Source organism: Phyllostomus discolor, chromosome 3, assembly GCF_004126475.2.
Source record: "Phyllostomus discolor isolate MPI-MPIP mPhyDis1 chromosome 3, mPhyDis1.pri.v3, whole genome shotgun sequence".
Taxonomy (NCBI): Eukaryota; Metazoa; Chordata; class Mammalia; order Chiroptera; family Phyllostomidae; genus Phyllostomus; species Phyllostomus discolor.
The window spans coordinates 9,562,191-9,578,501 of record NC_040905.2 but is presented as its reverse complement, the minus strand read 5'-3'; the positions used below and the strand labels follow the sequence as shown (position 1 = coordinate 9,578,501).

At 48.5% G+C, this 16,311-nt stretch overlaps 1 protein-coding gene across 1 annotated transcript in view; it reads right to left on the bottom strand.

Annotated features, from left to right (window-relative positions):
- LIFR (LIF receptor subunit alpha) overlaps positions 1-16,311 on the bottom strand; it is a 68,134-nt gene that overhangs the window by 14,582 nt on the left and 37,241 nt on the right. The window contains exons 6-13 of the mRNA XM_028525260.2: positions 14,058-14,232; positions 11,821-12,075; positions 8,453-8,582; positions 7,865-8,034; positions 5,778-5,923; positions 4,229-4,391; positions 2,826-2,896; positions 879-1,092 (exon numbers count right to left, since the gene is read on the bottom strand). Of these exons, the coding sequence (XP_028381061.1) occupies positions 879-1,092; positions 2,826-2,896; positions 4,229-4,391; positions 5,778-5,923; positions 7,865-8,034; positions 8,453-8,582; positions 11,821-12,075; positions 14,058-14,232 (1,324 nt within the window). The remainder of the gene's footprint in view (positions 1-878; positions 1,093-2,825; positions 2,897-4,228; positions 4,392-5,777; positions 5,924-7,864; positions 8,035-8,452; positions 8,583-11,820; positions 12,076-14,057; positions 14,233-16,311) is intronic.

The window sequence follows — 16,311 nt, the reverse complement described above, 5'->3', positions numbered from 1 at the left end:
GGGCCAGCGTGGGGGTGGGGTCACCTCAGGTGTCAGCCTAGGTGACAGGGAGGCCCCAAGTGGGGGACAAGGCACAAGCATGGGCTAGGGTGGCATGGCCAAAAGGGAGAGGGAAGCCGGGACCAGTCTGTCCCGTAGAAGCGGCTGGGGGAGAGGGGCCCCCACGGGGCAGAGTGGCCAGGCGGGGAGGCAGGGCTCAGAGGAGAAGCTATCAGGGCGAAGAGGCCGGGGCAGCCACTGCAGACCCACAGCTCGAGGGGCGGCCAAGGCAGTTCCGGACGGACAGACGGACGGACAGACGGACGGACTCCTGGCGGGGCACCCAGAGGATGCAGAGACAAGCAGGCAGGCGGTCATTTTAAAGTCACACCATTTTCTACAACTTTGCACTGAGAGTCTAACTCGGACTTTGAGGAGAATCTCTCATCCATAAAGGATCCCTACTGAAAGAATGTCCCTTCCACAATGCCGCCACGTAAACCGAGTGTCCCTTCCTGCCAGACAGGCGGAGCACAACGGCCTCGCTGACCGGGGGCCGGCTCACGTGGGGTGGGGAGGTGCGCGAACACGGGATCTGTCGCATCGTTTCTTCCCGAGAGTCACACGCACCACCACAGCCCTCAACACTGCGCGTTACAGTGACGGGGAACAGCGACTGCCCCAGCCACCAGGGCAGGGGATGCCAGTGGGGACCCACGGCCGCTGTCTCAGCGTGCAGCTGACATTCGCCTGCCTGCTCTGCTCTCAGTGTCAGCAGCAGCAGCAGCAGCAGCCGCCACCCCGGGGAAGAGAGGGCGGTGGAGGAGGTGCATGAGAGCACACAACACCTCCGGAGTGTCTCCCTCCAGAGCTCCCCTTCTCCTGCCCCAACCGCTCACCATTGGGAATCTCCATGCTCGCTATTTTGGACGGCGGGGAGGCGCCGGCGGAGTTTTTCGCCACCACGCTGATGATGTAGTCGTTTTTATCGAGCTGCATCTCTGCTTTGTGCTGGGGGTCGGGGATCTCCGAGAAGGACTGGGTCTTCTCATCTGACGAGCAGGACACGTTGTAGAAGAGGATCTTCCCATTGGCCTCGCTGACGGGTAAGGGCTGCAAGAGACGGGAAGATACGAGACGTCCGGTCACGGAAACCTGCGAAGTGACTACGCGACCAGGCGAGGCCACCGAGTCTAGAGCGGACACCGCCCTCGTCATAAAGGTGCCACCGGAGGAGGCACAGCTGCCTACTCTCCGAGAAACCCGCCGAGACCCGGGCAGCTCGGGGGCGGCGACGCCGGGGAAGAACGGTCCGTGCCGCGAGCACCCAGAAACATACACATGCGGCCAATGAACAGCCGCACGTAGCCTCCCACTTCCTCGTAACAAAAAAGGGTTACGAGAAGCACTGCTCTATATAAACAGAAACAAAACATTAAAAATTATGGCATCATCGTTTTTTTTTTTAACATTTACTGCCTTCTTGTTCTAAAGTAGTGCCTGCTCATTACAGACCATTTGTTTTTTCTGCTGGTGCACGGGCCCCTCTGGCCTTCCGGGTGGCGCCCGCTGGCTCCTCCTCCTTTGGGGGCCCTGCCTATGCGGCCCCCTCCCACAGCCCACCCAGCCTGCTCCCCCCTGCACCTCCCCCTGAGGGATCCCACTGACACGGGGGTGGGCAGAGCAGGGTCACCGTTGTGAGTGCAGGAAGCTTATTCGGTATCACTGTTTATTAATTAGTCCTTTGTTTTCCACACGAACAGCTGCAGCCCCACTTCTGCTCCACCCTGCAAGCCCCTCAAAGCCTCGTCTCTGGCTCCACTCTCATTCCTGAGCTCCTAGGCGCCCCTTATTCAGCCCCCCCCCGCCAGCTACTGGACTCTGCTCTGGTTCCCCAGGGACACACGTTTAAAAACCTCAACACGTCCAAAACAACTTAATCTTCTACCCAAACAGGGCAGAAGCAATTAACCTTGGGACTGCAGTTCGACTCTGAATCACTACAACAGTTTTAATCCCCGGTTCAACAGTCCTCTAGTTGGAACACTGCTCCAAACTCCTTCCACATGTAAGTGGTTTGTGTGATCGTTACTATGTTGCTGCGGAATCTGACGGACAGCTCAGGGCAGCGGGGATTTCTCATCGGGAGGAGGACGGGATGACGACCTCAAAGCAAGGGAGCGTCTACGGAACGTGCACTTGGACTTCGCTTGACTCAAAGCTGTCCTTTCATCCAGGTTTTGCAAAAAATAACATTGTTTACTCTCAACAACAAAACCCACCATTTAAAGGAAGCTGGTTAGGACTGCCCTTATGAAATCGGAGGCAGAAAACAACTGTTGGTGTTTTTAATATTTATCAGTCAGATAAAAAAAAACCCCACAGCAACAAAAATGGCTGCTCTGCGAGGGAGAAACAGTAAAATAGAGCGTGATTCGTGTAGTATCTGGAATTTCACGAAAGTATCATTGCATCGTATAAGACAATTTATTTAAGGGAAACAAATTACATAAGAAGCTGGTTTCCTATTCATCCAAGGGGGAATATGCAACATAAATAGAATTGTAACTTGCAGCTTCTGGCTGCGCTTCTAAAGCCGGAGGGACTGAGTTCGTGAACCACCCCCCGGGGCCCTCAGGAGCACAGAGCGGGAGGCTTCGGACCATGCTCACTGAGCTGCCCGCGGTGCAGCTGCAGTCGGGAGGAGCCTGGGGCCAGGTCACACCCTCGGCAGTCCTGCACGTCTCGGACCCCTGGCCCCTCGACAACCCCAGGACCCTCCGAAAGGTAGGCGGTCTACCAAAACGGAGCCGTCTCACGACTCACGCAAACGTTAAGGCATTTACCTTCCAATATATGATTAGGTTTTTCCCGTCGGAGCGCCACTCCCTCCACGTGTCTGGTCCCTTGGAGGGAACTAGGGGAGAGAGGTCGAAGTTAGTTAGTACTGGAAATTGTGTGCTGGGTCAGTCGGCCATGTCAGTCATCGAGACAGTGGCGCCTGAGAACGGCCGGTGGCCTCTCCCGCACCACGCCAGGGTGGCCTGGGTGGCCCACGGGGCCTGGCAGAAGGAAGGGGTGTTCCTTCTGCGGCCAGGCCATGAAAAGCGCGAGGCGGGCTGCCCTGTTGTTCTCTCCGGGATCCCCGAGTCTGGGAGGAGCTGGCGGCCGTGCTCTGAGGACACTCCAGCAGCCACTCGAGGGAACCTGGGGGGAGGCAGACCGCCCCCCCCCCCACCCCGGGCAAGCCTGCAGCCCCCACATGCATGGCGACAGGCCTCAGCAGAGACTCCGGACCAGAGCCTCGCCGCCAAGCTGCTCCCGGGTTTCCGACCCCCACGGACACTGTCAGATCACAAGTGCTTGCTGTCTTAACGCGCTGAGTTTTGGGGCAATGGGTTATGCAGCAACAGGTAGTAACTAATGCACTCTGACTCTGGACTCACGCACTGGAGTCACGTCTGATAATCCAGGTAACTCTGACACATGTTGCAAAGCTCCGCCCCTCCCCCCAGCCTTCGCGTGGAGAGACAACATCTGGATTAGCTCGCATCACCACTTTTTATTTCACTGTCAGATGTGGTGGCAGAAGTTTTATGTCCCCTCTGTTACATAGTGCAAATAAAGAACTCGCTGTTTTAGTGAATCATCACTGAAACTCACACCTGTCTCTATTTTCCGTTTTAAAGCCAACATCTGGTTAATCAAGGACAGAAACTTCCTCCTGTCTTTGGAAATTACACTCGGAAAACCAGTGACCCGATGTGATGGCTATTCTGACCCAGGCAAACCGTGGAGACCAAAGTTCAAGACCCTAGCCCCGTCCGTGACTCAGCCTTAGGTCAGAAATAAAAACTCCAACAAACTCGTTTTTAATGAAAAGGCAATCTAGATAGATTGTGAAAAGTCCAGGCCAAGGAGGGAAGAGTGTGAGGCAAACTGCCCCAGCATCTTACTGAGGCTACGCTGCATCACTTGACCATCGACCTGACCACACGGTGCATGGACAGCGCAGCCGGTTCAGCCACAGAGCACGTGCCCCGCATACTCCGTGCGCTCACAGGACATCAGAAACCATCGTTTAAAGTGTCTGTGTAACACTGTGCTAGCGTGTGTTGTACAATTTCACAGCGTACCTAAGTGTTCTATGTTTAGTCACTTGGGTGACATTTAAAAAAAAAACAACACACAGTTGCCCAATCCCAGGATCCGCAGTAATAATTAACCACGAACCACGGCGTTAACTTACTGGCTTCCGTGGTCAGATACTGTTTCTCGTCGCTCCAGCGGCTCCACTTCCAGAAAGGCTCGGTGGCACAGCGCACCCGGAAGGTGTACACGGTGTACGGGTGCAGCCTGCCCACGGCCGCGAGGTACCGCGAGCCGTCCGCCCCTGCGATGGTGACGTTCCGCTGGCGGGAAGCCAACAAGACGAAGTGAGTGCAGGAGACAACAGGCGTGCACACACACACATTTTTAAAGTAAGAGCCCTGGCTGGCATAGCTCAGTGGATTGAGCGCGGGCTGTGAACCAAAGCGTCGCAGGTTCGATTCTCAGTCAGGGCACATGCCTGGGTTGCAGGCCACGGCCCCCAGCAACTGCACATTGATGTTTCTCTCTCTCTCTCTCTCTTTCTCCCTCCCTTCCCTCTCTAAAAAATAAATAAAATCTTAAAAAAAAATAAAGTAAGAAAGCCTCCCAAATTTGGAACACATTTGACTGCACGTCCGCATGAGTTTGCCTCTCTGTACGATCAGAGTCAGTTCACCCCCGTGCTATGGTGATTCTTCTGTAAATGCTAATCAGTGACATGATGATGCTTGGCAATAGCAGGAAGCAAAGCTGAGGTAGCTTTCTGATACCTATTCCATAGTACATAGTATGTAGTTGATTCCAACTATTGAATCTAATAGGCAGTGGCCAGTTCAAGCACGCAGAGAGGAGGACATGAACTTGGTCATCAGTCAGTGGCTGATGGCGATGCAGTAAAGCTTCGCATGTGGGCACAACCTGAGACAGCCTTGGGGAGGGCCTGGGGCTCTCAGAGGACACCTGGGAGCTGATGGCGGCTGTGTCATCGTGGCCCTTACACGGTGCTTAGTGCCTCTGATACGGTGCTAAACATGCGGACCACTTAACAAACGCTCAAATGAAACAACTGGAGACAACTCCGGGGACCTGCACGTCTCGGGGAAACCTCCGAGCCCCCGATTACTTATTACGAAGGAGCGTTGGGGGTCACGTTGTGCCAGGTGACCGATAGTCTAGAAATCGCCAGGAAGCTTCCAAGTGAATGTTTAAGCATGACATCATTTACTTTGGACTGACCACAGATGCCAAGACGGTGCAGTATAAAAGTCAACCCGAGTATTTAAAACGTATTAAAAGTCATGTTTTGACTTATAATAACCAATTACAACTTGCTCCTGGAGCTGCGCTTGGCGGTTTTAAAAATCGCATCTTCTTTCCGGTGCCAGGGAGTCCATTATCTAGTGCCAGAGGTCGCAGCGGAACCACTCGTTAACTCACAAACGTGTGGAGCACCAGCTACACTCCAGGTGCACCGCCAGACCCGGCAGCAAGCGGAGCAGCGAGAGTCAAACTTACGTTCTGCGGCAGCCAGTACCGTGACTGTCTTTAAGGTGCTGTCCAATTACATCCCTATGCAATATCTCAGTTCCTAGTCAATCTCTACAGTCATCAGAGCTTACGCATATAGATTGACCTAGTCATGTGGAAAGCTCAATGCGTTACCCCAAAATAACCTCCGAGGAGGTTTACAGAAGAATCTCACTCACCAGTTCTTGCACTGAATTCATCTTGTTGATTTCAACCTGGCACAACAGCTTAATCTTCGCAAAGTTGCCCGGTAAATGCCAGGAAAGCGTCACGGCCGTCGCGTTGATGTCTTTCACTTTGATTGAAGACGGAGTGCGGGGATACACTGTAGACGTAATTTTTAAAGATCAATTCCTTCGAAAGCTGTTTTCCACCGCGACAAATGAGAATCGCAGGCGACGAGCGACGGGAGAGGCGCTGTCCGCGCCGACCAGCAACGCTCCGCTCCGAGTGTGTGGACGACGCGAGCCTCTCCGTCCTGCTCACCGCACGCCAACGGTTCTTAAGAACCCATCGCACCCGAGGTTCCTCCATCAGTGTCAGGAACCCTAACTAAAAGGCAGCTATAGAGCACAGCCTCTACCTGCAAGGAACCTTTAATTTACTTGGGGACTGACACATAAGAAAGAAAGAAAATTTATAAGAGAATGCATGCTAAGTTCAAAATGTATGGCATCCATATTAAGTGCTGTAAGAATTTAGATGTAAGCATGGTGGGGAGAATCCTGCAGTAAAGATGGGACTTAGGCCCTGGCTGGTGTGGCTCAGTGGACTGAGTGCCCACCTGTGAACCAAAGGGTCACCGGCTCGATTCCCAGTCAGGGCACATGCCTGGGTTGCCGGCCAGGTCCCCAGTAGGGGGCGTGCGAAAAGCAACCACACACTGATGTTTCTCTCCCTCCTTCCTCCTCTCTCTAAAAACAAACAAATAAAAACAAACAAACAAAGATGGGACTTAGGATGAGCTCTGAAAGCAGAATCGGAGTAAAACTGGCAGAAGGAATGCAGAAGAGCATTCCAGGCTGGGGTCCTGGCCCAGCAAGGCACAGGCCACACTGCTCTGGCGATGACCCACCTCGGGGGTGGGAGGGCTGTGGGGGCACAACCCTGCCGTACACACGGCTGGAATGGCAGCAGGCAACAGAAAAAGTGGCCACTCTGTCCTTAGAAGTGAGGTGAAGACATAAAAAGACGATGGGAAGAAATACTTAATGAAAGCGTTTCCTGTTCGGCGAGCACAGCCAGTCTGCAGCAGAGGGTGCTGGGTGTGAGCCTCCCTCCCCAGACTGTGGTCTGCCGCGCCGCGGGGCCGGCGTGGAGCCGATGCCCACGGAAGGGCCACGGAAACACACGCCAAAGGGCTGCACCGTATTGCATTTCTATCCTGAGCTCCGTGTTAATGAGATTGGTAAAGTCAAGAAGTCATCAGCAATAAGAAGGACTGCGCTATTTATTGATCCGCACGACAACCTGGATGGATCTAAAGGTTATTATCATCACCTTTCATATAAAACGCCAGCCTCCGAAGGTTACAGGCTGCACGGTTCCACTCACACGACATTCTCGGAATGACAAAGCCACAGGGATGAAGAACAGGTCTGCTGGTGTCCGGGGACAGGGCGTGTGTGTTGGGGGTGGGGAGCGGCGGGTGCAGCGACAGACCAGTCCGGTACCTTGAGTGTGTGGGCTCCCCGAACCTTTACATAAATCCACCAGCACAGACCTACACGTGCACACACACACAACACACACACACACACACACACACACAACTGAATGCACATGAAAACCGGTGCTCGCTGAGCAAGCTCGGCAGCCTGGTTCACAGGCCGTCCAAGGTCAGCGGCCCGGCCTGGAGGTTGTGTGACAGCAACGTTAGGACGCTGCCCCGGGGAAAGCGCGGTGAGGGGTTGGGGGGTCTCTTGTTTGTTAGTTTCTGCGACCGCCTACAATTACTTGAAAGTAAAAAGTCTTCAAAGGTTGGGCAACATTTTCTCAGAAACAAAAAAGTATTAGATAAAGCCACTGACGTTTTCTATGGGAGTGAGTATTTCAAAAATTCACTTAGGTGCAATAAAATGGTGAACCTGCAATTACACATGTTAAAGCTTTTAAAATAGAATTTGCAGGATGAATATGAAGCAGCCATAAAGGAAATACTCGGGAAAACGTGATCCCCCCCCAGGCTCACTTTTCATTCATCTCGAGACATCCCGCCACTGCGACAGGTGTGTGCAAGGCGCTGGTTCAGCCGCCGCTTGCTTACCTCTTTCGGTCACGTTCACCAGAATCCGTGCTTGCGACTGGCCCAGAGGGTTGTGAGCAGTCAGAGTGAAGTTATACAGTTCTTGATCGGGCAGGATTTGAAAGAGTAACTGGTAGCTTTCATTTATGAGCGCTTCAGCTCTTTTAAACTTGACGTATTTTCCTGAGAAACTGCGGAGGCAGAGGGGAATAAAGAATATTAAAATGGTATCAGGATGGTGAGAGAGAAACGGCGCAGGGAAAATACATGGGTAAATTTCTGATTAATTAAAGTTTTCAAAGTCTTTGTAATTAATTACAGAGGTGCTGTGTACGCGGGGAAGAAAAAGATCGGCCACCACACAGGCTCTGTCTGTATCTGAGGGTCCCTCCCCGTGGGCCTGGTGGAGAGGGAGACGGATGGAGTCTGTATGCACCAAGCCGCGGCACGGACCATAAACCCGACTTCTACGGCACACGTGTGCTTGTGATATGCAAGGGGTGGGGCCTGTCCCCGTGTCCTGAGACGTCCTCCCGACGGATGCCCCGCAGTGTGTGTGTGTGTGTGTGTGTGTGTGTGAGAGAGACACCCTTTCCTGGTCGCCTCTACCTTTCGGACAAAGTGTAACTGGTGTTGCGTGGGCCCACCAGGGCCGTCGGTCTGCCTGGGTCCCAGGTGCATATAATCCCCCTTAAATCGACCGTCTCACAGTTCAGCTTTTGGGGAATATCAGGTGGATCTGAAAGGAAAAAGAGGAAAAAATGGAGTTACTCATTTTAACATATATGTTCCCTGCAAATGTTGTGTCTCGTAAATGTTAATTATATTTTGTACAATTTCATTACAAATGAAATAATGTATTGTTTATGTTTTATTTTTTGAACAATACAGGAATTACCATTCTTTCTATAGCATGTTTTTTCTAGTTCATATTACATTAGAAATGATAAAAATAAATTATACTAAATAAAATATACTAAAGAATGACTATTAGCTCACTTGGAAACTCCTTATTAGCAAACCGAAGATACTATCACATTTTTCCCCTTAAATACTACTTGAATCTACCAAATCTCGCCAAGGAAGGCGTACCCAATAAGTCAGAAAAATCTACAAGTCAAAAGTACTATTACTGATCATCCATCTATATTTGCAAAGAAGTACCAGATCACATTATAAGCCAACATACATCGTAAGTTTCAGAGTTCTTAAGTAAGTTACAAGGACCATTATTTACATAGTAATTCTCGGTTAAAACCCTGCACCTCCCTGTAGTCAAGTGACTACTGTTCTTCTGTCGTTTTTATTCTTTTTTTTTTTAAAGATTTTACTTATTCATTTCTAGAGAGGGAAGGGAGGGAGAAAGAGAGAGAGAGAGAGAGAGAAACATCAATGTGCGGTTGCTGGGGGCCGTGGCCTGCAACCCAGGCATGTGCCCTGACTGGGAATCGAACCTGCGATGCTTTGTTTCATAGCCTGAGCCCAATTCACTGAGCTATGCCAGCCAGATCTCATTTTGATTCTTTACTAAAACTGCTCTCTGACTGTGTTCAGGCAGCACTAGCAAGAACGTGTTCTCTGAGTGTGTCTGTGATGGAAAGGGATGAGAGAACTCTGCGGTCTGACACTGGGCACAGAAACCGGTAAATCTGTGATCGTGTCTAACCAGGCACACACGGAAGCCGGTATCTCCTCCTGTCACATTTATCCAAACTCTCTGTCGTGCAAGATAAGCTTTTTTTTTTTTATTTTAAAAAATGACTTCTTTTTAAGATTTATTTATTTTTTTATTTAAATATTTTATTTACTTATTTTTTAGAGAGGGAAGGGAGGGAGAAAGAGAGAGAGAGAAACATCAGTGTGCGGTTGCTGGGGGTCATGGCCTGCAACCCAGGCATGTGCCCTGACTGGGAATCGAACCTGCAACACTTTGGTTTGCAGCCCGAGCTCAATCCACTGAGCTATGCCAGCCAGGGCAAGATAAGCTTTTTAAAAAACAATGATCTACTTGTTGAGAAATTCTGTAACTTCATTTTTAAAAAAACTAAAATTTTTAATCAGTTTTTAGTTCATTAATCAAGACTTAGAAAACTGCACATACCTTCTTCAGAGATAAGAATAATGTCCTCCAGGGATGCTTTAGGTAATGCCAGGAGGAGTAATGAGCATTACAGGATAGTCTGACAATTGGATAGTGAAACGAATACTGACATATTTGTTGTAAAAACTGTTTCAAGTCCAAGGCCAAACGTTCAGTCATTTCATTAAAATGACATACCAATTTTTTTAGTACATTTAAAATGTTTATTATTTTAGTATTTGGCAGGTACATTAGGTTGGGATACTTCAAGTCCAAACGACAGGAGCAAACCGGAAGGAAGTGGAAGCAAAGGCAAAGAGGAAAAATGTGAGAGCGCAGTGTGTAAAAGCTAATGTACTCTTTTCTTTTCAAAGGAATTAACTTATAAAAGGATCAGCTGAAGCTGGGCAAGCTAGTTATAAATCACCCGTATTTCTGTGTACCAACAAATGCAAAATGCATTTTTAAAATCAAAGCCATTTTTATGAAAATATTTTCAAGTGAGAAAGTATAAAATGTGACATGTGCTCTAAATATCTACATTTTCTAATCCTATGTCACGGTGCATTACTTTAAAGCCTCTTAAATATGATGAAAGATTAACATCAAGGTCAATACTGAATGCTGAAGCGGCACTATCGAAGGGGACTACGTGGTAATGGAAAAAAACACAATAAAAAATTTAAATATAAGTTATTTGAATGATTACTGCACAAATAATTCATAACAATTATTTGGCTCCTGATTAAATTAGCATATGCAGGAATACTAACAGGTACTGTAAATAACTATTCTGTCTGCTAGATAATGGATTTATTTTCAATCACAAGAATAAACCAGAGAGGAAAAAAGCCACTGGCATCGACATCAAACACGGAGGAGCATCTTCTAAGTTTACTAAAAGACACACCAGACCTCACATCCCCAAGACAAACGAAAGGAGGCCCAGGTAACTGGAGGACATGCCCTGCCCTTGGTTGGGTGGCCTGCTACTGCGAGAGAGAGAACGTTCCTAAACCGACGGAGGTCACATGATGGGTCACGTGTGAGAAAACTCACAAAACCCACTCACTACGTTTCACACACTTCATTTCGTGAGCCCTTCAGACCCCACGCAGAGTCTGTGAATACGGAGTGCAAGAGGGCAGGCAGCTGGAGACAAAGCCACCCCATCAGAGTGACCACAGGGAGGGGACGGAGAACTCAACGGACAGGGTGATCTGTGCTCGGGCCACGTGGGCCACGCAGGCCGCATGGGCCGGGCTGTTCCCACAGCCACTGCTGCACCACGTGGGCTGAGAACTGCAGAGGCGGCCACGCCAGTAAAGCTGCCTGCACTCGGGGCGGCATCCACACGGCACAAGGCGAGGGGGCGCGGGATGCGTCCTCCCACCCATGACCTCCAGCTACCCTCTCCTCCGGCAGGTTTCTTTCAAGTTGGAGAAATACATATCACGCTGCTGAAACATTCTGTGCAAAATCATGGCAATTTCTTTAATGTGGGTACTTGTTTTAAAAAGGTATGCTATAATTATATGGGAAATTAACTTTTATGAAATGATTACTAAAGAAGGTAGGATTTGCAAATACTATATCCTAACTACCCCAACTCAACAAAGTTGTTAAACCAAGAATTCAAACTATAAGCAGATGAGTGCTTCAAACCTTATCACAAAGCCTAGAAATCAGACAGATACAGGTATGTAGAAAACAAGCTTAGACCTCACCTTTAGGCGAATAAAAATTTGGGTGCCTTTTATATCATTTATATCAAAGAACAGAAGAATAGAAAAGAAATAGAATCACACCCCTGCCGCTCTATAAAAAAAAGCATGAAGGCTTTCAGAGAGAGCACAAAATGATGAATAGAAACTTGAAAAAAAAAATTTGTACTTACATCCTGCAAAAATAACTGTTCCGTAAATGTTTTCCTTGGTCGTGAAAACCACATTTGTCCCACTGTCTTCAGAAACGGAAATGTTGTGGATCCTGATAGCGACGTTCTCCCCATCGAGATGGATAAGGGGACACTTCGCATAGCCGATCTGGGCCGACGACACTTTTTCTTGCGTCACACAACAAAAGGTTATATCTGAGCCCACAAGTATCACTTTGTCTTGAGGAAAAACCTTGCCGGGAGAATCAGTGGACCCTGGGAAGATCAAAAGAAACTATAAATACTTTAGAAATCTTTTACCATAAAAATAACTCAGTGTATACAAAACACACTTGGGGTGCTTTATAATAAGGGTGGCCCAGAGATAAGGTGTGTCCCCCAGGTTTCAAAGGAGCAAGACACATACAAGAAGTGAAGTGAGTGTGGTTCTATTCACTTACAGTGTGGAGTGATGGTGGGGGAGGGGACTGTAGGTCAATGTCTGTGGTCACAGGTTAATGTCTCAGAAGTTCTACAAATCCCATAAATGGGTTTATATCCACGCATGAAAAATCAACACCAAGAAAAAGCGTCAATTTTAAATAACTCCATCGCCCTGAAATGATTCTATGTATTCAGGGCAGACTTCTTACTTTCCATCAGCCTAAAAAGCACTGTTTCTTTAATCCCAACTCTGCAGCTGAAAGCCTACCTTTGGTTTTTATTCCCCCAAATAGCCCATCCTTTAAATTACCTGTACTCTCCTTTTGGCCTGGTTCCTCCTTCGCAGACTGCACTCTGGCTCCCGCCCCAACTGTTGTACTGACATGGCCCGCTGACCTAATCGCTCAGTCTGGTGGCTGCGTCTGAGCAGCCTTACCCCTTGACGTCCACAGCTCCGGGCGCGCTGCCTGAAGTCCCCCTTCTCCAAACTCCCTGCTCTCCTGGGTCCCTCACTGCGCCCTCCCAGGCTCCTCCTGGCCCGCCGGTGCCCGTCTGCTCCGCTGGTCTTTCTTCCCTCCTCTCCGTGGACACAAAGCTTCTAAGCGACAGGTCCTCGGTCTCCATCCCCTTCTCCCCGTGTCATGGTAACCTCCAGGGTTAAAAACTTTCACATCACATACACGCTAATGATTTTCAAACATGCATCTCCAGCTTTAACTACTCCCCTGGATGCCACGCCTGCACTTCCAGGTGCCTGGGAGACTTTGCTATCCAGACACCTCACACGTGCCTCAAGCTCAATGCTTTAACGATGAAATCAACCTTTCCTCCTTAATTTGTTTATGTATTTTCTGTCTCAGTGGAAAGCCGCACCAGCGGCCCAAACCAACAGTTGTCTTTGGCTGGATTTCTCCCTTACCAAGCACCGTGCCACCAATTCTGCTTCTGTCTCCTCCGTGTTTCTGCACCTTTTCCCCTTCTCACTTCTAACCCCGAGTGTCCTCCTGGTCACACCTCCACTGTTCTGCGCTGAACTGCAACAAGCTTCTCCTTACTGATCCACCTGCTTCCAGTCCCTCTTCCTCCGAGCTGCTTCTGCAGACAGTCCCTAAACTGAATAATCTGCAATGATCAGCCATCTTTTGAAGAACTTTGTTTTACTGTCAGTACTTTGCTGGGCCCTCTCCCATACTACCAGCATTGTACCTGCAAATGAGTTTTATTCAATGTCCTGATAATTGGGGGCAAAATTCCTGCGTCTCTGCAAAAACTGTAGGTCACAGAGGCTACTCCGTGGATGACAAGTTGGGCACTTTAAACAAAAAATAAGACTCGACCTCATCACCACCCACACAAAAATGTGCGATGCTCTTGGATGTCCGCTACACTGCTTTTCAAACCAGGATGTTTCTCCAATCGCTCAGGAAGTTCTTTAAAAATACAGATCCCTGAGGCTTATCTCAGGCTTTTTAAATGAAAACACACTGGGATGGGCTGTGGCCGGGTGGCTCGGCACAGCACTGGGCAGAGCACTGTCCTGAGACACCGGGGTTGTGGGTTCAGTCTCCGGTCAGAGCACACACAGGAAGCAGCCGATGGGCGTATGAGCAAGAGGAACGGGTCCATGTTGCTCCTTCTCTCTCTATGAATCAGTTTAAAAAATACTGGGGCAGGGGACTTGGACGATCCCCAGGGGACCCTCATGCAGACAAACGGGGGTCCGAGAACTCAAAGCTTTAACTACATCTCACCCTGAGGGAAGGTTATAACCTCACTCACGTGACATAGAAATTCATTGAACAATAGCAGCTTACAAGAGACGTTCTTCAGGGGGCTCCAGTCGCTCCACTCTTTGCGACCAGAGAAGTGAGGGTCGTCCACGTAGCAGCGCAGGCCCACGGAGTGCGTGGCGCACTCCAAGGGCATGTCGGAGGCCCAGCTCCAGTGGTGGACGGTGTCCACGCCATTCAGCGTCGTGTTGTGGGTCACCTGCAGCAGGGATGAGACACAGCACCATTCTACCTCCCAGCGGTGGCACGTGCTGCGTCCCTTCAGACTGTACCTAATGACCAGCGGCGTGGGGTAAAGGGCTGTCCCTTTATAGAACCACCTCCGCTGCCCACGAGGCACAATGGCATCACAGCCACAATCACCACGTCTCGTTTACGTTCGCTTCAACGTCAGCCCCCACTCCTGCGCGTTGTTATAAAAAAGGGGGATATTCCAAAACATCAAATGCAGTTTACAGGAAAATACACCGTCAGTTCAAATGATCTCCATTTGTCACGGAGAAAAAAAAATGATAGATTTGCACATCCCAGAATTAAAGTCAGAGAGAGGAGCAGCATTTCAGAACAAAACAAATGACTGATTTAGACTGAATTTGCTTTTACTGTGTATGTGTTATACGTTTAAATTTTTATTTTCAAATAAGCACATCATAATAACATACAATTTTAATCTCAGTTATGAAAAGTGGATGATTTTAACCAAATATTGAAGATCTACTAAAAAAGACAAGAGATTTAAAAAAAAGTATTTCTTTTTTTCTGACTTCCTGAAATCTGCCTAAAACAAGAGTACACAGATTTTTTTTTTAGGTGTAAACACACAAGGGCAAAAAATAGGAGAAATACCCCCAATAAGACATGATGCTGGAGAGCAGCTAAGTGATGGGAACTCACTCAGAAGCCGAGTCTCGGGCCTCCAGTGGGAGAGCCATGCAACCTGACCCCTCCCACGGAAAGGCCTGCCACCAGGCTTGGGGAAGGGCAGTACCGGGTCCCCCCGGAAATGCACAGGGAGGGTGAGGGGCCGCACAGCAAGATGGCTCCCGAGTCGTCCGAAGAGATCTCCTCTGACACTTTGTGCTGCCGCAGCACTAACCCTTCTGGACCTCGGCAGAGGAACAGAGAGACTTATGCTCTGGAGAAGTGAAACAGCATGCTTCTGGAATGAAGGACCTCAGGGAAGCTGAGAACAAGGAATAATGCGCCAAAAATGGGGGGACTGGTAACCGATGCATTCTTGCATTGGAGGAGGAGTGAGACTCCTGCCTTCTTCCCCTGCTCAGCTCAGGACAGTGAGGGCCAAGTTCATATTCACCGGGCGGAGTCTACACAAACTTTCCGGGGGCACACGAACTGGTCAAGATAAAAGCTAAGATAATATTATTAAGATTTTTTCCTAAAATAATGTTGATAATTAGATATCCCATCTTAAGTACTTGTGACAACCCCCATTCAACAAGCCTCGTCTAGCAAACAGAAGTTCCAGTGAGATTTTTCTTGTGTTTTAAGAGCCACTCACTTAAATTTGTGGCAACCAAGATGACCAGAAAGTGGAGGAAAAGTTCTAATATAAAAGTCACGGATCAATTTTTTTTAAAAAGCAACTTTAAAGAAGCAGAATGCACAGAAAGAAAAATAATTTTAAATGACTGATATCCTCAGAGATTAGGAGAGATATTGCAAAAACAGGATATATTTTTTAAAGGAACAGAGAACAAAAAGGGGATACTTTATAAATTAAAAATATTAATAGAAATTCAACAGCAGGACTGCAAGATAAAGCTTAGGAAAAACTGCTCAGAAAATAAAGCAAAATACAGATGGTGAGCAGGAATGACAGGACAATTAGAGAACCAGTGTAGAAGGTCCAATTTCTAAAGAGCAGAGGTTCTAAGGGAAAAAAAAGAAAACAGATATGAGAAATTCAGACATAAAGTAAGAACATTTCCCAAGCTGACATTTTTTTTTTTCAGACTGAAAGGGGCCCAAAAGGAGTGTCCATCCAACACAAAAGACCAAGATAGATCCATGACAAGAAAAACTTGAACAATGCCTTCAAACTCTTGAGACAATTTAGAATTCTATACCCAGCTAAACTAGCAAGCATGGGTGAGTGCAGGATAAAGACATTTGTGAGGACATCAAGTCTCAGCGTATTCATCAAGCAGCATTTTACCTTTCCGCCAGGAGTGTATGGAAGTTCCAGCTGTTCCACACCTCCTTGGTAGTTGAAATCAATAGTCTTTTCAAGTTTAATAAATAAAATGTACCTGCAAGC